At 39.3% G+C, this 23144-nt stretch overlaps 1 protein-coding gene across 6 annotated transcripts in view; it reads right to left on the bottom strand.

Moving 5' to 3' along the window:
• The window catches only part of cep290 (centrosomal protein 290), a 33809-nt gene that overhangs the window by 4071 nt on the left and 6594 nt on the right, over nt 1–23144 (bottom strand). For 2 of the 6 annotated variants that reach the window (XM_051381166.1, XM_051381165.1), the window contains 36 exons: nt 22688–22811; nt 22095–22267; nt 21587–21749; nt 21368–21468; nt 21209–21272; nt 20340–20449; nt 19716–19791; nt 19346–19479; nt 16987–17151; nt 16059–16202; nt 15843–15958; nt 15648–15750; nt 14505–14735; nt 13546–13719; nt 13316–13427; nt 12778–12983; nt 12231–12382; nt 11813–11924; nt 11076–11531; nt 10777–10941; nt 10370–10477; nt 10079–10213; nt 9718–9987; nt 9305–9412; nt 8816–9015; nt 6903–7116; nt 6187–6324; nt 5231–5452; nt 4317–4439; nt 4049–4191; nt 3661–3816; nt 3084–3207; nt 2420–2473; nt 1401–2150; nt 953–1087; nt 227–313 (listed from right to left, as the gene is read on the bottom strand). In XM_051381166.1, coding sequence (XP_051237126.1) covers nt 227–313; nt 953–1087; nt 1401–2150; nt 2420–2473; nt 3084–3207; nt 3661–3816; nt 4049–4191; nt 4317–4439; nt 5231–5452; nt 6187–6324; nt 6903–7116; nt 8816–9015; nt 9305–9412; nt 9718–9987; nt 10079–10213; nt 10370–10477; nt 10777–10941; nt 11076–11531; nt 11813–11924; nt 12231–12382; nt 12778–12983; nt 13316–13427; nt 13546–13719; nt 14505–14735; nt 15648–15750; nt 15843–15958; nt 16059–16202; nt 16987–17151; nt 19346–19479; nt 19716–19791; nt 20340–20449; nt 21209–21272; nt 21368–21468; nt 21587–21749; nt 22095–22267; nt 22688–22811 — 6048 coding nt within the window. Of the gene's footprint in view, nt 1–226; nt 314–952; nt 1088–1400; nt 2151–2419; nt 2474–3083; nt 3208–3660; nt 3817–4048; nt 4192–4316; nt 4440–5230; nt 5453–6186; nt 6325–6902; nt 7117–8815; nt 9016–9304; nt 9413–9717; nt 9988–10078; nt 10214–10369; nt 10478–10776; nt 10942–11075; nt 11532–11812; nt 11925–12230; nt 12383–12777; nt 12984–13315; nt 13428–13545; nt 13720–14504; nt 14736–15647; nt 15751–15842; nt 15959–16058; nt 16203–16986; nt 17152–17289; nt 17496–19345; nt 19480–19715; nt 19792–20339; nt 20450–21208; nt 21273–21367; nt 21469–21586; nt 21750–22094; nt 22268–22687; nt 22812–23144 lie in introns of those variants that run through there. The other 4 variants (XM_051381168.1, XM_051381170.1, XM_051381167.1 and 1 more) reach the window with 3 other exon arrangements.

Genomic DNA, 23144 nt, shown 5'->3' on the forward strand with positions numbered 1-23144 from the left:
GGGGTGCATGCTCTACCAGGTGAGCTACATTTCCATTAAATTTCCAAGGAGCACATCTGTGGACTTGCTGCAGTCAGATTCAGTTTTTTGCTATTTTTTCCCATTAGATGTTTTGTTTACCTCATATATAGAAACATATAGTTATACTTCTTGTAATTTCTGTGTTTTGTGTTTTGGGAAAAAGACTTGTGAATAGATATGCATAGCTGACTTTAGGTTAACATACTCCACGTAGCTGTGCCAGCTTTTTCTCCACCTCTGCCTTTTCCTTTTTCAGCACGCTGCACATTTCCTTCAGGTCTGCAACTTGATTCTGTAAAACAACAAAGAGAAATTGGATGAAATCTCACATACATCTTACATTTGCTCCTACCTAAATCAATATTATCCTATCTTACAGATCTTACAGTTACTAGTTAATGTGTGGTAGGGGTTATACACTATTTTATTGAATTGTTTGTACAGTTATGACACTGAAATAAAGATGGTATTTACATTGCAGCTTAAGAAGATACACAATTTACTTAAGATAAAAATGGCATCAATAAAGAGGAAGAAAAATCCAGCTTTCACTGACAGGTTTTTGGGAAATACTCTTCGCTTTCATGCCAAGAGTTAGATGAGAGGATTGATCCCACTCATGTCTAAATATGAAGCTTCAGCTTGTAGCCGATTACCTTAGTTTAGCACAAAGACAAGAAACACTGGAAAACAGCTAGCCAAGCTCTGTTGAAAGATCATAAACTATAACAACCAACCCCTCTGAAGCTTCACTAATTAAAACTTTATAACGTTCTTTTTTATGTGCACCAAAACTGATGATTGGGACCCACCTTCATTTGCTGTACTGTGTCTTGGCAAGAAAGTAAATAAGCATATTCCCGGAATATCAGCACTATTATAACAATGGCATAGCACATAACAACTACTTGTCAGTTTAGTTTACGCGTACCTTGAGTCTTGGTAAGTCTTTGTTGGTCTGCTCCAACTGAAAGCGCAGCTCCAGGTTCTCAGAGGCCAGCTTGAGGTTTTCTTTTTGGAGGTCCTGATCTCTCTGTGAGGGAGTGCCAGTGCCTCGTCCTGAAGTCTGCAGCAAGTCAAAGACACAAAATCACCCACAGGAAATTAATTCAAAGGCATGATGGGTATATAACACTGCTGTGAAGGAAAAGCAAAAGCTCTAAGGGAGTGTAGAACAACAGCTTAATTTGAAATGAAACAGTCTCTACCCAAACACAACCACAGGAACCTTTAGTCCATAACGGACAATGCAGAGGAGAAAAACACCTACACAATAACAAACAAACTTACTAATCACTTTTACTGCCTTGGGTTTGCTCTACTACATCTATCGCACAGTACTACCACTTCACCTGGGTGATTAAAGAAGCCTGAAGTACCTTCAGATAGCTAAGAGATCTGCTTTCTCGTTTTCGTACACGCTCATCCTTTTTTTTACTGATAAACCTCTCTGGGTATTTGCACCGTATGGAGTCCACATCTGGTTCTGCTAAGCACAACTTTCCTGGATTATCTTCCTCTGTTGACTCCTTTGTAGTCTCAGCCTCTTCTGGCATTTCCTTCTTGATTCCCAATTCATCATCATCTGTATCTTGATCAGCTAGTTCCCCAGTACCCTGTTTATTCACTGTTTCACTCAGCCGCCTGCCTGTTGCTCCCGTGGCTGGCTCAGGGGATGACATGTCTGATCCTGGTCTTTCTGACAGATCACCTGGCTCACTTCCTTTTGTGGTCTGTGATTCTTCCTTTTCTTCGCCCACATGAACTTCAGAACCAACTGGGATGTCTTGTGTACTTTCTAAAACATCTGCTTCTGTTTCTGTCTCATTTTCTGAAACATCATCTTCTCTGGTCACATCTGTTTTGCCTGCTGCTGCGTTTTGTGCAACATCAGGACTTGATTGGTCCCGTTTATTGCGAACATCCCCTGCTCCCACAAAGCTGGTTTGAGTTTTTCTCTTGATCTGGCTTGGGTTGGGTTCCCTCTGTTGGTCAGCTGGGGTTTGGCTAACAGAGCGGCTGTAGGAGTTAACAGGACGAAGTGCTGCATTCCCTTCGCGTGGCCCATCCTCAACATCAAAAGTTACAGAACAAATCCCTCTCCAAGCACGGGAGGGGGACCTTTTTCCCTTCACAGGTAATAAATCATAATAAATCCAGAGGAGAAGGAGATAAATAAAAAAAGATAGTAAAGAATGATGAACAGAGAGATAAAAGGAAAACATATTTGGCAGTAAAACAGGGACATGTCACAGAGAGAGGAAAAAATGATTTACTTAGTACTAGGGTAGGGTGATTGGACAAATATACCCATTGCTGTTTTTTTGGGGGTTTTTTTTTTTGGGGGGGGGTGATATATAGGGTGATTTTTAATTTATTAGCTAATTTAATGGCCTACCTTTGAAGAATGGGAACTGCTCAGTGACAGACGTTGAGCGGCGCAGTACACACACTAAGAAGACGAGAAAAACAGCTGTAGAGCCCGTTTATTTTCACATCAAACAGCAGTGAATTAAGGGTTTATTTAGAGGCCGAATATTTTCACACCTAACTCTGTTAGATGGTTCGACACCAGAGCTGATTGATAAAATGGTTTGATGAGTTTTATTTTGTTTTTGTCGACTTTAAATGAAGTGTGTTTTACGATTGCTTAACAAGGTTCGGTATAAGAGAGAAACTTTAAATTTTTAATGTTAATTAATGTTAATTAACCAAGATTGTTTTTGCAATTAATTGATAAAGCCTATAAAATGGCAAAAAGGTGAAAAATACACATCACAAATTCCAAGAGCCAGTGGTGACGCTTTAAAATGGATTCTTGTTAAATACTGAAAGCTCTATAAAACAGAAACTCTGAAAGTTCTTATTTGAGAAGCTGAAGCTGCATGTTTGGCACATTTGCTTGACAAACTTCTTACATTATAAACTAGTTGATCAAAAACATTTTTTCAGTCAATTGAAAAATAAACAAAGCTTTCCAGCTAATATATGTTTCTATGTGAATTATCAGGGTATTTCTGACATTTATTACAGTCATCATGTTCTCAATGTTGAGTACTTACAGAGGGTCTTGATAGAGGCTCTTTTGATATCTGGCTCTCTAAGGAATGGAGTCTCTCCTCCAGGTAGCGGTTCCTCAGGCTCAGATTCTCCATGGCGTCATCACGGGGTAAAGCCTGGTGCTGTCTGCAAGTTCAAGAAGTTCATGCAGAGGTTAATGACATTTTACTTCAATGGTCAAAACCTCTGTTGTCAAAACTCAGATTGGAGCCATATCCAGTTATTTGGATTATTCTGTAGGGCTTTCAGTGTAGCCTCAAGGTTATAATTCGCTAAATGCAACAGTAACACCTAAAAAGTCTTAGTTCTTTCTAAATTTAGACTCTGTATAAATAGAAGAAGTTGAATTTATATTTTGTGAAGCCATGTTTTGCAACTTTTTTGTCAATTCGTTTTGTTATTAAACTCCTGGACCTCCTGTTCATCAGTGTGTTTTTAGGTTATGTATATATTGCAATGGAAAATATGATAACACAATGCACAAATATACTGAATCATCATGCACAAGATCTTTAAAATAAACCAAAACACGTAACAAAAATTGGGGCATTTTGAACAATAGGAAAGACTGCGAGTTACTTTATGGTGAAGATCTGTCTCTCCAGGTCTAAGTTCTTCTTCTTCAGCTCCTCCATCTCCCTCTCCATTTCAGTGGATCGCACTCCCATCACCTGATCAGCAGTGACTCCTCGAGCCTTCAGCTTTTGCTGCATTGCACTCCTCTCTTGCTCCAATCTGTATATATAATATAGAAAGTAATCCTTACACGCAGCTTTATTTATAATGATCATTCAGATGATTTCATTACACTACATTCCAGAATCACACCTTCAGTCCCTCTAGCTGTCATTTGCCTAATGCAGCTTTAAGCAGTAAGTAATCCTGTCATGTGCACAAAAAGCAAAGAATAAAAATATCAAGATCAAAGAATGCTTTGTAAACCGTTCAGTATGAGGTGCACACTGACCTGGCATAGAGGTCTTTAAGAGTGCTGAGCTGTTTTGACAGTGATTCATTCTCTCGTTCCTTCTCCTTCAGTGAATTCTTCACCTTTTCCATCCTGGCCTGCCATTTCTTTCCCTCCTCCCAACGCACAATTTCATCTCTATTCTGTCAGACAAACAAGGCGTACATCAAGTGAACATGCGACGAACGACAACAATGCTGATAACAATAATTATACAGTAAAAGAGCTGTGATATAATGTCTGATGTTGACTGAATTGATGTCCAAACCTTTCCATGATCATCTTTGACATTTTTCATTTCTGTTCTCTTCTCCAAGTCATACTCCAGCCTCCTGATCTTCTTCTGCAGATTCTCAATGGTCAGCCCCTGCCCATCTGGTTCTGGTTGATTCTAATCGGCAAATACGGAGAAAAAGATTTTCATAGCACCTCACTTTTCTCAGAAAGAGTACAGTAAATACTGACAGCACTCCAACACGGCATGAGAAGAATCACCCTGCAAAGGTCAAAAAGGTGAAAAGTACACATCACAAATTCCAAGAGCCAGTGGTGACGCTTTCAAATTGATTCTTGTTAAATACTGAAAGCTCTATAAAACAGAACACTGAAACTTCTTATTTGAGAAGCTGAAGCTGCATGTTTGGCACATTTGCTTGACAAACTTCTTACATTATAAACAAGTTGATCAAAAACATTTTTTCAGTCAATTGAAAAATAAACAAAGCTTTCCAGCTAATTTATGTTTCTATGTGAATTATCAGGGTATTTCTGACATTTAGTCGTCTGACGGCTGTAAGAAATGCAGCCAGGGTCCTGAGAAAAAACCAAACCCCGACTTTAATAATACACGCTGGAGCTAATCCACAAGAAGACCCAAATAATGAAATAAACTGTGATATCCACTAGAGGAGTTGATTTTAAATCTTAGAAGAATGTGTGATTACATTGTCGACGCATTCCTCAACTTATTTTAAATTTGCCGCTAAAGAACCTGACAGGGTTTGTGTGTCTTGCCTAAGTCAGGAGATCCCAGTCATTTGTCCACATGATGTTATGCTGACACTGGTGTGTGTCATGTGGCTGTTGTTGAGTGCATCACTCCAAGGCTTATGTAATAACAACAGCAGCAACAACAATAAGCTCCAGATCACAGTCCCAGTCACAGTCCTTACAGTTACTAACCTGAAGGGCGCTGCTGAGCCTCTTGATTTGCTGCTTGAGCTCCTGGATTTCCTGCTCTCTCTCCTCCTTTTCAGCCTGCAGGCGTCTCTGGGTTTTTTGACTCCTCTGGAAGTCCTGGTTCAGACTGTCCACTTCCTCTTTCAGGGTGTTCTCCCGGCCTCTGGCTGCTTTGACAGACTCCTTTGCAGCTTGAAGTTCTTCATTGAGTTCTTGCACCCGCACCTTTGGAGAAGAGGGATTCTTCAAATTAAAGGATATGTCTGATGATATTCTGTTGTCTTCTTATTGACAAGAAGAATGTATGCGTCTGTGTAAAAGACTATAGCCAGACTTATCCTTTAATGTTACCATGACTACTTGCTTATTATACTAGTTAGTGATGCCCATGGAATATAATTGGCTACAGGCATTCTATAAATACCAGTATCTCCAAAAAAAATCAGTCTGTTAGTATTTAACTTAATTTGCTGTAACATTGCAACGTATTCACATCTGTCAAGTTATGCTACACAGACTAATCGTGCAACTGAGTGAAAATAAATTGTGATACATTTACTACTGGCTGTAAACTGTGATTAATGAAAGGGCCATGAAAGGGAGTCGACCAGATGTTAAACATGCCGTCTGTGCAAGGAGGCTGGCACGTGCCAACTTCACCTTATGGTTAGCTACTGTTCAGAGACACTGGAGACAGACAGGCTATGACTGTAAATCAATATAGACCAGAAGCATCTACTAAAGGTTGCTAATGAGTATAAATGTGTGAGTAGATATTTCTGTTGCTTTATGGAATGTTCCTATTTTATAGAAAATATTTGTTAAGAGTAAGCTGAACAATAATTAACTTACCCCTGATGCTTTCTCTGTGTTAGTTATTTAGCTCAACAGATATTAAGATATGTTAGTAATGACATACAACATGCATGAAAAACAGTAGTGTAATAAGTGGATCCCACCTTTAGGTCCTTGGTGTGTCTGTCAACCAGCATCTGTACATTGAGACTCTCCTCTTTTTGTGCAGCGCTGACTATAATTTGCTGCTCTGCAGCAGATGTCATCTCTGCCCGCAGCCCCAACAGAGCCTTACTGAGAGACTGAGGGAACAGGGAGCACAGAGATGCCAGCTATGATAAATATGAAGGGATTGGAGAAGGAGTCAGTCCTCATTTTACAGTTAATGCACCATCATCCATTTCTGCATGGACTGGTACAAACTTGACATACAACATTTTTTCTGCATGGGGGGAATACAGAACAATTACAGAACTTGGCAGCAGTTTTAACAGATAAAACAGATCCAGATATCTGGATGTGCAGCTTAAAGGCTGAAAAGCAGTATTAAATCAAACTTCATTCAAGTTTCAGTACCAGCACACACTGGACAGAAGCTGGAGAATATCCAGGTGAGGCTACCAATCCATCACACAGCCTACAGAGACACTCACTCCAGATTCCTTTGTTTTAAGAATTGACAGCACCCTTTCACCTGTGAGGCACATCTTTGGACTGGGAAGAAACAGACCCACCCAAGTGCAACGTGCCAACAACAGACAGCATTTACTCATTCCCCAAAAAATTTATCTGGGTTCTTTTGTAAGGCAACATGACTAACCACTCTATGCTGTTTAAAGAAGAACAAAGTACAGATAAACGTTCAAGATAAAAGAACAACCTTGAGCTGTTTCTCTTTCTGGGTGAGCTGCGCTTTCAGTCGTTCCACCAGCTTTTTCATGGTGTTGCTGGGGGAGCGGACGTTGGCCTCCTTCTGTGCTGCCAACTCAGTTTGCAGGTAGTTTATCTCCTTCTCCATCTGGGCCATCTGGCTCCTCTGATCCTCAGTCTCGCCAGTCAAAGCTTTCACCTGGGCAGCATAATGCTCCTCCAGCCTGCAACATATCCCCTTTGTTAATTTGTTTTATAACATACAGATTTTGTGTTATTACATAATTTGAAATCCTTTTAAGACAGAGTTTAATTTATATCTGACAGTAGGGAAAAACTTGCTCCAGCGCATTATTACTCACTCCATAAAGTTGGGGCGCCATTTTACACTGAACAAAATGTGACCAACATGTGTCTCTTGTGTTCTGTAGCTAATATGGTTTGCAGGGGGCGTAATTATGATAAGCATAAGGGAACATACCAAATCCAAGTCAGCTTGTAGCAAACATAGAAAAATAGGGAAAAAGGGATAAAAAATAAAGCTGTTCCTGAATACCCAGGGTGTTCCTGAAACTGAAAGTTGAGGTGGGGTCTTTCTTCAGACAGGACAGTTGCAACATGTGTAGTAGACAGCTATTATACACACAGGTTAATGACTTTTTGACAGGGAACACAATGTCTAATGTGGAACACTTAACTTTCATTTACACATTCTGCCATTTTGGAAAGTCGCTTTTTAGATTAAATTTCATTCATTTGGCAGTAACAGGTAGGGCAGCAGGGGTTTGGAAGGTCATTTTAACACCCATATCTATTAAGGCCAGGCAATATTGCCTATTTGGCAAGTCATTTTTACCACATGTAAGGCAATATATCGATCAAGCAGTGAGATATTTCTGGCATGCAGCTTTATTCTTCACTGTTGGCAGGTGTAAGTGATAGTTTTGTTACAAAGACTAAAACTAAACTAGGACTAAACTAATTAGTTATCAATTTGTTTCGACAAATGTAGGGTAATACTGCAGATTCAACATGGTTGGTGACAAAACATCCATGAGTAATTGTCTATTCCTTTTTCACATTAATCCATCATTGCCAATCAGCAGTGAGGTCCGGAAAGGTACCTGATTTCTGCTGCAATAGAACGTCAAACTGAGACACAGAGTTGCCAGTTTATTAGGTACCTACCTATCTAGCTAAATCTAGCTAAACCTAGCTAAACTTAAACAGTTCACTCTAAGGTAACAAAAACACAACTATTCTTATTTTCAAAGTTATACACTAATGAAAACATACCTATGAATATTATATTCCCAGTCTGCCAATAGATCCTCCTAAATGATACACACTACACAACATCCTTCCTTCAACTGCCCATTAAGTCACTTTAAGGTTGTTAATACCTTATTCCTGTCTGTGGAACCGTATTATGACCTGTCATACAGCATGCACAATCATTTAGAAAGGGTTGGTGTTGTTGCATAGTGAAATCTTAAAAGCTTGAATGTTTTAAATCATTACAGGCTTAAAGATAGAAGATGTATTCAGGGACTTTTAAAGGCTACCTCACTACACAGTATTTGCAGTTGTCTTCTGGGTAACTCACACTTGAATGTGTGATTATTCCTATGTTAATCTGGGGTTCACTCAAATTACAAAAATAAAAATAACATATTAAAACCAAAAAAAAATAAAAACAATAAAAAACAAATTACAATAAATAAACTAAATAAATATACCTTAAATTGTACAAAAAACCCAATAGGTTTAGTTTGAGGTTATCAAATGTATAAAAATTTAAATTACTATGTTAATGTAAACAACTAAGTTAAAGGAAACATAAAGAATTCTGACTTTGCTTTAATGTAATCTTCACAGGTGACCACTGAGTCAGGGAATGTGGTTTAATGATGGGATATTCACTTTGACTTCTCGTCTGCGTGTTTCTTAGCCAGCGTGTCCATGGCGGCCTTCTGTCGCTCCAGCTCAGAAGTGGTCAGATTCAGCTTCATTGTGACAGAGGAGAGCGAAATGTCCTGTTCAGCCACCGTCTGCTCCAACTCAGCCAGACGCTCCAGATGCTTGGTGGTTGGCACCATGATAGTGGGCTTCTTCATCAGTTCCTGGACAAAGGATGGAGGGATCATTCAACTAAACACTTAATGCTGCTTCATACAAAGCCGAAACCTTCAGCAGCAGCGCGTGCAATATTACCATTATTGTGAAATGTTACTGTAACATACTTACTACTTAATACAATACGTATTGAAAGGAGACATCTCTGGATATTAATATGAATCTGATGGACTAGACTTTGCATTATTGTTGTTGTGAGCTTTAACTCAAAAAAGCCAAAGTTACGTAAGCAGAAAAAAAATCAGCACACAAAGAGAGACATGGATACATGCGCACCATTGCTGTCTGTTTAAAGCGGTCCAGGGAGGTGTCCGTCTGCATGTCCAACTTCTGATGCAACGTTCTCAGCTCCTCCTGGTGTCTCTTTATCATCTCCTCTTGGTCCTGGGATCAACAAGGTTTAGTTAAATGAAACACTTTGGACATAAAAAGTTTACCTTCTAAAAGTTGTATTGCTTTTACTCTAACGACAAAGCCAGGTTTCTAAATAGAAGAGGAAATGAGTGATACTTTTACAATTTCCAGGCTTCCCACCCATTGGAGATTCAAGGTATTCATAAATCCTAACTCCAACAGATACTGCAACTAATTACTGATTAAATGTTATTCACAAACCAGAAAATGCCTTCTAAAGACAACTTGATGCATTGAGAATTGTGTGTCCATTATTCTTCCTTGTATCACTGTACCTTTCTGGCTTGAGCCAACTGGTTTTGGTATTTCTTTAACACATCCTCCTTTTTGTCAAGTCGACCCTGGAGGTCTTTGATGGTCTGGTGAGCCAGCTTGAGGGCAGGCTGACTGTCTGACTGGCCCTCTTCGTGCTTGGCAAGGTCAGCAAGCAGGCGTTCTCTGTTAGCTGCAGCTGGGAGCCGAAGACGCAGCTCATTGATCACTTTATCCCTGGACACGATGTTCTGCTCCGCCTTCCACAGAGCTGCTTCTTTCTCTTTCAACTTCTGCATATGAAGGAATTAGAATACAAACAATATGCTATGCATTTCAGTTATGAGGAATACTAAATGTATGACCAGGGACGGAATACTATACCTCATCCAAACATTTGCAGGTAGCCTGTGTGTCCAAGATGGTGCGGACATGCTCTCTGATTTTACCCAAAGCAAACTCTAACTGATGAGCAAGAGGTAGATTCTGGTCTGGTAGGGATCCTGTTCCATCCTCATACTGAAATATAGGATGGAAAAATATAGTAAGACTAAGCTCAATCCTAAAATTGATGACTACATTTAAAAAAAAAAGAAGAAGAATCATGTTTTACTTGACGTTAATTTGAGCTATATATGATATATACATCATCACTGATTGTAAACATCAGTTGACCTTTTCCGCACTGCTTAGAATTTCATTCTGGTGCTTCTCGTACTGATCCAGTTGGCGCTCCAGCTCCACCTCTCGCTGATCCCATGAAAGTTGGCATTCATCTTTAAGCTTAACATGATAAAGAGAAGAGTTTTCTGCATTACTTCAACCTTGATTTATACCTTCTTCTCTTATACTCCAAAACCACTGACACGTTACTGTACTTAAAAGCTCCTTAAAAAGTGAGGTAGTGAAAATTTTGAGGTTTTCATAACTACACTTCTCTCCACTGTTTTGAGTCACATCACAATAATCCTTTCATAATGTGTTTGTCAGATGTGATGTTGACACACATATTTATGAATTTCTCTCTGCATATTAGAAAATGTTTTAGCATGTTTATAGATAGTTAAAAAAATGTCTCTCACCATGTCTTGCTGCACGGTATCTTCTTCCAGCAAACGGATGGTTCGCTCCTGTTCTTCCACAAGGTTCTTCAGGTACCTGATCTCCTCCTTCTGAACCACTAGCTCCCTGCCTTTCCTCAGCTCCTGCAAACGAGCTTCTTCCATCTTCTTGTGCCACTCAGTTACCTGTTTAAAGTTTTACAGTGGAGTGTTTTCAGCAATTGCAGCTTATGGGCAAGATGTCACACAAACAAATGAGATCACAATGAGTTATTCTACGATTTAAAAAAAAGTTTTATCTGCCAATCAAGTTGAATGACCTTCTGGGCTCCTTTCACATCCTTCAGTGTTGAGATGAGATCCTCCAGGCCTCGAAGTCTCAGTTCCAGTTCCTCCGCCCTGCCCTCTGCCCTCCTCCTCTCTTCCTCAGCCTTCTTCTTCTCTTCCTTTGCTTTTGCTCTGTCCTCCTGGAGGCTCACCATGGTCACAGAGAACTTTTCCTGCTGGGGAAGAGGCAGCGCTCCGGCAAACTGCCTACGTAGCGACTGGATGGTCTGCCGTAGGTGCTTGGCCCGATTTCTGCCCTCTTGGCGGGCGAGGAACAGAGTGCTCTCACTGGCGTCCAGCCGCTGTTCAGCACGCAGCTTGTAGGCCTCCAGCTGTTGGACGTGAGAGTTGGCTGCCTCCAGTTTGGCCAAAGCAGCTGACTCACTGAGTTGCAGAGCCACAATGTGCTGGTGGAGCTTCGCAACGAGGGCCTTCTCATCTGACTGCGACTGAGGGTGAGAGACGACACAGTGAAGACACACACTTAAAACTTTTTTACTCAACTCACCAATGTATGTAAGTGACTGCTACACAGCCAGGGTTGTTTGTGTTTTGATTAATACATTTCAATATAATTTATACCACAGCAATATTGAGAGGATGGTGATTAATGAAATTAATATGGGTCAGTTGTCAGTCTTATTAAAGTTATTAATGAACTCTTCCGAGATTCAATAAAGTTTAAGAAACAAATAATAACAATAAATAAAATAAAGCAACACCTAATTACCTGGTAGTCGAGTATTTGTCTCCTTAAAGCCTCTACTTCCTTCTCTTTGGACTGTTGTCTGGCCTGTAGAGCAGAAGCCTGCATCATGGCCACATCCGAAACCTCTTGAAGCCTGCACAAAAAAAATAAGATACACATTACATTCTTTTTTTTCTTTTGGTTGAGTGTCCCAGCTCACAACCAATATATAAAATAAAAGCTAAGGAATGCTCATGCATAACAGGAATGACAAGTTTTTCTTTCACAATCATTTGAAAATTTTCTTAACAGATAACTTCTTGATTAACGGCTGTAATCTCTGTCATGTTTTTATCATTTATTTCCAAAGTTATTCTAGGACTGCAAATGCAATCTTTAACAAAACGTATATATCATGATAAGAGCATAAATGATCTCAGGCCTGCACACTGTCACATACTTAGAAACCTCGATGCGAAGCTCAGCCTCGGCCTTCTCCAACTCTGCAATCCTGGCTCTGTCAGCGTCGCTCACAGCTTTGCTGATGCTGTCTGCCAGCTCATCTCTCAGCTCCCGCTCCACACTCTGGGCTTCTACATTCATCTTGGTCAACTGAAAAAAACCAGAGGTAACACTGCTTGATAAGATTCTTTAGATAAATGGAAAACTAGCCTAAACGTACAAGCGTTAAAACACTCATGTAGCTGAGTTGTATTGCTGTTTTTAGGGGTCATGAACCAAAATGTTGAGAGAGAGAGGAATTGAAAAAAATTAAAAACAGGCTCTGTATAGCATCAAAAACTAATCTGCATTTCAACAATACAAATTAATTTACTTCTTTACTGTAAGACTGTACATCTGCCAGGTAAATCCAAATGGCCTTTTACACTTGGCACAATGAATAAAAAATCTGTCACGTAGTCACATCACATAGACGCCCCAAACAACAGTAAATCTCAAGTGCATGACAGACAAAAACCAGTCTGCTGTTTTCCTTGGCCTCCTACCTCTGCAAACTTGGACTCCAATTCTAAGTTCCGTTCTTCCACCTGCCTGAGGGAGTTCCTCAATTGTTCATACATTTTGTGCGCATGCTCAGCTCTTTGCCTCTCATTCAGCTCCTTCATCTCAAGAGTGGTAATCTGCCTGGCGGCAGACACCATCTCGTTGTTGGCCAATACCTTGTCTGCCTTTCCCATGCTGGTTTCACCTCCTGATATATATAAAAAAAACAAAAAAACAATTTGGCATGAAATATTCAGTATTTATGGCGGGACCCGCAAACTAGGAGACTTTTGGCCCTGTGGGCAGCCTGTGACCTATGCCGCACCTATTGGTGTCAGCACATCCCAGCAATGTTATGTTGATAAGACTGATGGCCAGAACTGAAGTTCTGATGACTGTCTGATCAGATCGGGTCGCTGGTTTAGCTGCTTTGTAGCCTTGTATTATTACAACTCATTTTAAAAAAACATTACAGACTACTGGCAGTTTATAATTTTAGTATTTACATTCAAAATAAGATGAATATAACTGAATGAATACCAATTGTATTAATGTTGTCCCATGCTTGCTCTAAAGTATTCAGTTTCTCCTTTGTGATCTCCAGTTCTTTACTCATGGCAGAGATTTGCTCCCGAAGAGACTCATTCTCACTCTGAAAGGTAAGAAAAAACAGGGAATAGTATAGTGTGGTCAGTTAACAGCCAGAAATTATAAAAGGTGCGTATTGGAGGTGCAATGGATAAACTTGGAGAGTTAATGTGTTTTCATACCTCCAAATGCTCGAGGTTGGTGGTTCTCTGTATCAGACGGCTGTCCCTCTGTAGCATGTCTCTGTATTTGACTGTTAGCTCTGTATACTGTCTGTTAGCCTTCTCCAGCTCTGATGAGGGCACACTGTCATCCAAAGCTTTCTGCAGTGCTGCTATCTTATATGCAGCCATTCCCTTAAGAAAAAAGAAAAAGGAAAAGACAGCACAGTTAGGAGGCCAATGTATAGTGGTAATAGTGGCTCATGCGACTTTTATTTGCGATTTTTTAAAAGGAAATTACGGCGTTTGGCAATCTGGATGTTATTCATTTTGATCCATGTTTGCTACAATAGGTACAGTGATTTTCAGGGGACAACTTTATGTGTTAATTTTAACTCAACTTTAACCCGAGTCGATGTCATACTTTCTCAAATCTCTACAATTAAGGTGGTGACTAAAATGTTATCATGGCCAATAGTTACAATGGTCTCTAATAAAAGTAGGGGAATAAGACCCAAGTTGACAAATACCAGAATATCCGTGAAACAGTAGTCCTTCATAATTTAATGAATGAAAATAGAATAAGGATCAGTCAACTGGGACAAATGCAACAAGTCCATTTTTTTATTGGCCTTTTACGGATGTATATATTGCCCTTGTACATATTTTTCTTGTTTTTATATCTGCTGCTGCTTCAGATTCTAAAACTGGCACATACTTTCTACCCCTGAAAAGATATACCAGCTTCTGTCACTATATATCAAGATAAGTGTAAAATAGAAAACTTTCAGCTGATAGTGAGGTGTCTTTTGTTTTTCCACTCAAATGATTTAAGAAAAGCACCACCAAATTTCATTTTATGTATGATCTTTGGAGAGACCTAGCTGATTTACTCTAACCCTAAACTTCTCAGTTCAGGAAAACAAATATTAGGATTAGTTTTGCTCCAGAGTCTGTTGGTGGAGTTGAACATTTTGTACCTTGTATCTCTGCAGGTAGCCTATCCTCTGGGTAACAGATGCCTGCATTTGAATGCTCTCATCCCTCAGCTTGCTGTTTTCCTTGCGGAGATGCTCTTCTTGCTCCAGCAGGGTGGTGTAGCGCCGTGTCAGTTTCTTCTCATTAACCTTCAGCACTGTCAACTTGCGCAATACTTCGCTCAACTGTCTCTTGATTTCATCTGGGTCTTTCTGAAGGGTGTCAAGCAGCTCCTTATGGATGAAATGGAAAAGGGCTTACTCAAAACTCATCTTTAATTAAATTCTTTAGGAAAAAAACCCCAACTCACTAATAGGTACAGTGAAGGATACACATTACAATTTGACTTCTTTTCCAATGTATCTCATATTCATTGACTCATCCATTTTCATTTTATGTACCCATTTATTCATAAAAGGCACTGAGGGGGGATTTACACATGTTAGATTTTAACATGCGCAGACACAAGGGGTGTGGCTGAGGGGTTCACTTAGGAGTGTTGCATAAAGCCTATTAGGTTGTGTCTTTGTGTTCAGAAAGCTTTCACGGTAGTTACTGTCATAATACAGAACATGTGCAAAGTGCACTTTTAAGAGACTGGCAAGGGGTTCCTTTTCTGAGGAACATTTTAACTAAGGACCTTCTGGCAATGCATAACAAAATACTTAAGTAGCTTAGGGCAAACACGTTTTCGCTTATAAAATTGGAAGAAAATCCATTGTCTAAGGCATCCTTAGACAAAAACCTTTAAGGAAAACCTTAGCCTAAGTGGTTTTATGCAACTGGGCACAGGTCCTTCTTTCTGTGAGTCCAAGACTCTTAAGGGTTTCACTATCTCAAACTGCATGACAGTGAGTGGTGTATTCCCTTTATGTGTGTTTCACATTTATTCAGTTAGGTAATGGACAGACACACCACAATACGCACAAAGAAGAGTTGTGGTGAGATGTATCTGTGTTAGTGTACATCCAGGTTCATATTCTATGTTCTGAAGATAAAACCATCTTAAAGTATTGGTATATGTGAGTGGGGGTGAATGAAAGGCACATTTTCCTGTGCTTTGTGTTAACGTGCTACATAAATGCAGTCCATCTTGCAGCATTTAAGTATCATTAACCATTTAAATATTTATTTGTCTGACTTACTTTGAACTCTTGGATTTTAACAGCATCCACCTGCTTTTGCTCCTCCAGCTTGTTCTTCATCTCTGTAAATGTCTCTTTCTTCTTTTGCCACTCCGCCTTCTCACTGAGCAAAAAAACACAATAAAAATAGTTTAAAATTTAGCACTTTAGGTTGCAAACCAGCTATAACTGTGATTAACTTACTTGTTAACCCACCTTAGGTATTCTTTATAGAGGAGTCCCTGTTGGTGACTAATAACAGAAAACTTCTCTTTGTATTCTTCCAGTGTTCCCACAAGTTTCTTGCTTTTTTCCTCCTTGTTTTTGAGCTCCTAATAAAAATGAATATTATACATTTTTAATATACAATGAAGACATGTTGTTGAATAAATTTTTTTTTTGCTGAGGTCTTAAGAGGACAGTGACACTGACCTGAAGCAGTCGAACAGCGTACTCATTCAGAGAACTGATGACCTCAGTACTGCTGGGCCCCAGGCCCTCGGGGAGAGATCGGAGGATGACTCCACTGCTGCCTGACTTCCTTAGCAGCTCCAATTCACCTTCCAGTTGGCTCACCTGACAGATAAAGTGCACTTCTACTATCAGAGGTTTATTCTGAATAATTGTTTAGGACATCGAGCATTGATCCAGACTGCTAAGGCGAAAAAAGGAGAAAAAAAAACATAAAAAAGAGAAAGCAGTCTATCAAAATAACACTGGAGAACTGAAAGATAAGTTGTGATAGCTTTCTGGAGGAAATTTGTTGATATAAAACAAGGCTTTCCCCTGGCTCTGGTTTCTGTTAAACAACATTTATCAGAGATGTTGCATTGGTTTAAATATTGAAAAGAATGTAAGCTGAAAAGTTGAGACTTTGTTTACCTCATTTCACCTGTTATATGAAACAGGTGCAACACATGCTGAAAACACAGCAGACAGATTGTTCAAAGAAGTGTTCCAGTCATGCTTATTACTCTCAGAGACACAAAGCATGTCAGGCATTGCTGTTGTATCTATAAATCCTCCCATTATGTCAATTTGTCTTGTTAATTACTTTTATGTGAGACATTTATGCATTGTTTTGGAAAACATGGTTGTGACACACAGCTGTAAGCATTTGAAGTTGGCCTTGATTAACCACAGTTTAATAGCTGCTTGACTTTAAGTGACTTGACAAATCAAATTTAGACAAACCCTAACAACACTGCTTTGTTGTCTTGCTAAAGGATGGGATACAAAGATAAGAGATTAGCTACACGGGTTGTATCATGATAAAAAAAAACAACAACAGTCATGTTCTCTGTCATTTTCAGTCAACAACATCATCTCTTTATCTTGACATAACACAATTTGGATATACCTTTTCTTTGGCTCTGGCAAGCTGACTGAAGCTGCTGGTAGCTTCCTCCCGGGACGATTTCAATTCCTGCCTTAGTTCTTCATTTCTTCCCACCAGCTGATGTATTTGGGACTTGAGGTGCAGGGCTGACTCAGACTGCCCACTTGTGTTGCTGACATCTATAGCCTGTGATATGGGGGATGAGCACAGTAAAAACAAACCCATAAAAAACAACAAAAAAGTTAGATGATAAGTAAAAGACCTGTCACTTAATCTTTCAAAATGACACTGTTAACACCCTAGTAAAGATAATATTATATTTACTACTATGGCTTGAACCTGGTACTTCCTGTTACTTCCTCTAGAACTGGACATGTCTGATGTTGACCGCACCAGTGTGACGTCAAAGCCAAACAAACATCTTCTTCATTCGTCTCCAATTTGCCCTGCTATTTGGATTATCTAATGCTGGACGACAGCACGGGATGATCCACCAAAAGTTTGACTGCTCTCCACTTTTTTTTCTAGCTCACCGCATTTGTTGTTTATTAAGTTGCTATGAGACAAGCCCTCTGCTTCCTCAACTGACAAAAAACAATGAAATATCTACTAGGGGAGTATGCCCTTGGTTTTCAGCACAGCAAATCCAAAATCACTCAATACGGTGCAAGCTGAGACTGTGAGAAACATGTTGTAACTTTCTAGGAAAACATACACAAAAACATGTGATCACAGATTGAATTGAAGCATGACATATTCACTCAATCAGTTAGTGAGGAGAGCTCATCATTCATTGCCTAAATGGATATGTTTGAGGTTATACTGGCTGTATTAGGCTCAACATGCCATAAAAGGCACTCTGTGGACCAGAGCTGCTTATGTGAAGCTTTATATATAATGAATTTGTTAAAAATATAAACTATATAACATCATGTAAATAAAAACTATAAAAACATTAAATCAAAAAATATATCCAATGTCAATCTAGAAGCATACTGACTACATCTGTTAAGTTAATATAATAAAACAGTCGTTTGACTACAGAAATATGACCTAAAACTGCCACTGCTTCATCTACTGCTGGTACTACTGCTCATCCTATTACATGAATTACCTTCAGGGAAAGTACCCTTTGTGTCTGTGTTATCCTAAATTGTATTCAAATTCAATTAAGTTAAATGCATTTATGTTCTTGTGTGACGTTTTGTTATATAACAGCTCAGCTATTACAGGATCAGACAACAAAACAGGCTTTTGTTTTCCTTCAGCTTTAAACCTTAAACAGCTTTGGACCAGGAATATCTTACTAGAGATTTGCCAAAACTCATAAGATCTTTGATCTTGATTGATTACAGTGAAAACACATTCACTTTCCTGACAGCTCAACTAATGCACTCGACTCATGTCTTGCACAGCAGACACTATGACGTGTCACAGCAGGAAAAACACAGGTGGACTTAATAACCGTAATGACAGCCCAGTTCCTTTAAATGTCCCAGTAATAGTGAAGAGTGAACCAGCATGCACAATAGACCTTTTAGTAGGGTAAACACAGGTGTTACAGATGATGCTGATTAAGGTTTTGTCCCATTTAGTGTAGCAGAGCCTTTTCAGTGGGGCAACATGCACAATAGCAGCACCCTGTCTCTGTCTGACCTGAATGGACCTCAGCCAGACTTAGCATAATTGGTAACACCTGTGTTTGCCCTGCTAGTTCATGTCAAAAGGATTCCTGTCAAAATGTCTACGGCCTGGCCTCCCCCTCAGCGGAATGCAGCAATCATTAATATACCTGTTCCTGGTATGACACGTCAAAATGTCTGCTGTGCAAATAGACCATTATTAATGGTATGTTGAAATGCTGAAAGTCTAAGTATACATCTGATAATTCACTGTGAGGTGAATTCTTGGGGGACATAATGCGGAGACAGATTTCCTCATTGATCTATCATCATTGTTATTATTGTTCAAAGTTAGACTTGCATTCAGTAATACATTTTAGTGGCATTTGTTATAATTAAAGCCAGTAGTCTCAGAAAAGATACTGTAGAATCAAATACTTACAACCAATTCCTTCTTCTTTAAGAAAAATAAGCTGCTGGATCAATATCTACCCTGGTTATATTTACCACTATGTGCTGGAAAAGCATTTTCATTGTTGTTTTGTTTGTGGATGGACACAAATCTTCTTCCTGCAGGAGACACTGTTTAAGCTGTCTATGCTTTTTGTAATCTCTATATTTAACTTGAAGGTTTAACCGATATGTTACTGACATGGCTAAAAAAACAACAACACTGTGGCTATAAATGATACAGCTATCTTAAAAAGAAAAAAAAAAAGAGCGTTTTACATACAATCCTGCGCATGGGATACACTTACATTAGCCAGCCTTTCCAGACTGGGAAAATTGATGGCAGCTTCAGATGGAGTGGCTTCTCGGTTAATCCTCATGGCTCGAAGAACATCTTTCAATGCAGCCTCCAGGTCACTTTTCACTTTTGACAGTTCATCCACTATGATTTAACACACAAGAGCCAACAGTATCAGAGAAGCTGTGGCCTCTGATGTATTTAATTCACTTAAAAAGTATCATATTGTGAAAAACAACAATAATAATGATACCTGCATTACATATTCCCCTACTTTAAAGTTAAGGCCAAAATCCTCCACCCATGGAACTGACTCAACTGTAAAAAATCTGCATGTGAACTTTGAATGCAAATCAGACGGACAGCAGGGCTGTTCTTACATTTAATGTGAAACTGTGTCTTGTGAAGTTCCAGCTCTCTCTCCTTCTTGCTCAGTTCTTTTTCCAGGTACTCATTCTGCAAAGAAAAGTAAATGAAAACCTTTTAACCTTTCATCTAAAGGTAAAAAATGCACGTTGGGGTGTATAGACATTCCATAGAAAAAAAAAAAGTTTGATGTAGTGTTTAAATGCGAAATCACAAATGATTCAAATGTGTCACGTAACGATGAACTTGTGAAATATCCATGTATTACTTCCCCTGCTTTCTCTCTCTTCTAACTTTACTTTTTCCACTTCTTCCTTAAATTCTTCTACATTTTTATGGCATTTGCTTTCTTTTGTGTGGTGCATAAATCATGTTGCATGAACCAAGTCTCTCCAGAAAAGGGACATTTTCGGGACATCCAAACCGGACTACCCTGGACACCCCAGATAAATTAGAAACAAAAAACAACACTAAACCATGACAAATCATATTTTTGGTTACAAAACAACAAACCGTTGTGCTGTGATAGCAATTACAATCAGCTCTAAAATTGTAATCATGAGATTGCGCTTCTTTGAAACACTGGGCAAGGATTGAAGTCCCAATACAAAAAATTACATCATTAGCTGGGAGCTTACTTTGTGTCGGATCTCTTCATCTGTGTACATGCTGCTTTGCTTAAGTGGCAGCTGTGCAGTTCTGTTGGGTCCGACGTCCTCCTCCTGCAGCAATCTTGACTGTGGGATCCCTATAGACACAGGTGATTTGATACTAAGACTTAAGAAACAGCACAACCTGAATATTGAATCATTTTCAGAAGAGTAACAAAAAGCTAAAAAGACTACAAATGAGTAATAAAGTATAAGAAAACCAGGTGGGTTCACTCAAATTTTGCACGTTAAACAAGTGCGAGATCAAGTTTCGAGATATCTGCCTCTTACATTTCTGTCTCCTACCTAACACTATAGAGGTGATTGGAGTTTAATTTCTTACTCAGGGTTACACTGAGTGTCAAAATATTTCCAATAACACCCTTTATGGAAAGACATGTTGTCGCTGAGTGTTTTGAATCAATCATTGCATTGCAACATTGAAAAGTGATTTTATGATGCCGTGAACGCCACAAACATAAGGGGCAGAGGCAAAAGTGTCAAAGATTGATATCTCAAAAGATGTGCAAATACAGCCACAAATATAAGCACGATAAGATATCACCGGAGGTACTTGAAATATAAAGGGAATAGGCGGGACTCTTTTGTATTAATCAGTAATGGCAAATATCCCTAGGGGCTCAGACAAAATCAGGAATGATTCTTTGATTTACATATTCTGCCCTGCAACTATTCTGCCCACACATCACGCTAATTAAAACACCAAAAAGTTTTGTCTGAGATATCAGTAGAGATGCAATATCAAACAGACAATTGAAAACACCCTGAAGTAATATTTTATCTCATAGGGGGGAAAACATTGCAAAAGAATGTTAATAATTAGATTTTTGCGTCACCTCTCTTCACCATGGATCTGATTTGTTTCTTTAGCTCCAGTCTCTCCTCTTCAAGCCGTTCAATCTAGAAAGAAAAAATCAAGCAGGTGAGGTGAAAGGCGCTCAGAAAACATAGCAATTATAAAATAAGTGGTTATAGCCTTTGTAATCCCACTCTACCTCTTTAGTGAGGACTTGGTTTTCTGCTTTGTACTGGCGTTGTCTGAGATCTCTGGCTCGCCTGAACTCTGTCAGATCCACTTCCTGCTTTGGTTCCAGACCTTGGGAGTCATGAAAAAGACAGAAATAAACAAAAGTAAAATTCATTTCCCAACTCCAGGTCAGTCTGTGTGACTGAGAGAAGGGAACAGTAACGTTAAAAAAGAAAAAAAATCTGACCTAGTTTTTCTCGGAAATCCTCATTTTCGTCCATGAGGTCATTGATTCTCATCTCAAGCTGGTTGATCTCTTTGGTCATGGCCTCTGTCTCACGATCTCTCACTCTAATTTGATTTTTACACTCTTTGATCTCCACGATGGCTGCTTCCAGGCCATAAGTGCCCTGTAATGCAGAAACAGAGCATTGGTTACTCGTCTATTATAAAGCATGTTTTGTCTCACTTTCTTTATTTCCTTGTTTTTCAACTTGTACGCTTTCTGGGGAAATCAGGATGTAATTAGACATAGTGAAAGACAAACACTTAGCTTGTAGACGCAAAAAGCATGTTGATCACACCATAGTCACATAGTCATTTCAATGCCTCTATTAAAAGTGAGGATGGACAGGAAAAAACAAACTTTGCTTCTGGGAATTGAGGTCTCAATTAATTCGATTTGGATTAAAAGAAAATTGATGTAAGCCAAGAGTAAAACACAAAGGGGAAAGAGAGGGTATTTGTAGACTTACAGACTCGTACTGGCTCAAGCGGTTTGAAGCCTCAATGAGTGCTTTGTCTTTTTCCTCAGCATGAGCTTCTGCAAACTTTACCGCCTGCTCTGCTTCCAAGGCTCTGGTCTCTGCAGCTTCCAGCTTGGACTTCAGCTCTTCCATCTTTCTCTGCTGTATGGTCAATGGTTGGCCTTGGACAATTTAAAAGAAAAGATTTCTTTAACTGCAGACAAAAGTGACTCGTGTTTGTAGGATATTTGAATGTACTTTCCAGTTCCTCTAGTTCACTTGATAACAAGCATGACTAAACTTACATACTTAATTCAAGTTCACCTGTATTTAACAGCCACAAATATGTTAAATACAATAGTGCAATAATGCAATAATCACATCGCCACACAGCACATTTAGCACAAAATGTCACGACAGCTGAGTGTGCAAAGTTCTTCTAGTACTGGTGACTGGGGCTAATTTCTTTGCCTCGCCATTATTACTACAAATACTTGCAGTCCACAAGTGAGAGAAGAAAAGCTGATGAAAGTGTGTTATAGTAATCATTGTCTGACCTTAAGTTCATAACAGTTAGGAATATTAAGCAGTCATCCGCCCACCTCTGTCTTTCTTTGTGGACGTCTTTAGCTCCTCGATGAGCTGGGTGTGTTTCTCCATTTCCCCGGTATACTGCTCCACCTGCTCACTCAGCATCTTGATTTGATTATCTCTTTCTTGGACAGCCTGAAAATAATTTATGTGTAAGACCGAGCACAGCTGCAACATACTCAATTATCTGAACTTTCATCATCAAGGAAATTTATGAAATGAAAACTAAGGGAGACTGAGGATAAGAGGCATATGACAGATGAAACTTACACTGCAAAGCTCATATATGACCTGGCCCAGGGCAGCGATAGAGATGGAAGGGAGGACAGGTTGATGAAATGACATGGCAAGGCAAAGAGAGAAAGCCAAAAGTAGGAAAAGATAGATAGATCAAAGGACATGCAATGACAATCTAATCCAAGTCAGGATTCCCCGGTCCAAAGAATACAAATAAAGGCATGCATAAAC

The sequence above is a fragment of the Dicentrarchus labrax genome, unplaced genomic scaffold (genome assembly GCF_905237075.1).
Source record: "Dicentrarchus labrax unplaced genomic scaffold, dlabrax2021, whole genome shotgun sequence".
Classification (NCBI taxonomy): domain Eukaryota; kingdom Metazoa; phylum Chordata; class Actinopteri; family Moronidae; genus Dicentrarchus; species Dicentrarchus labrax.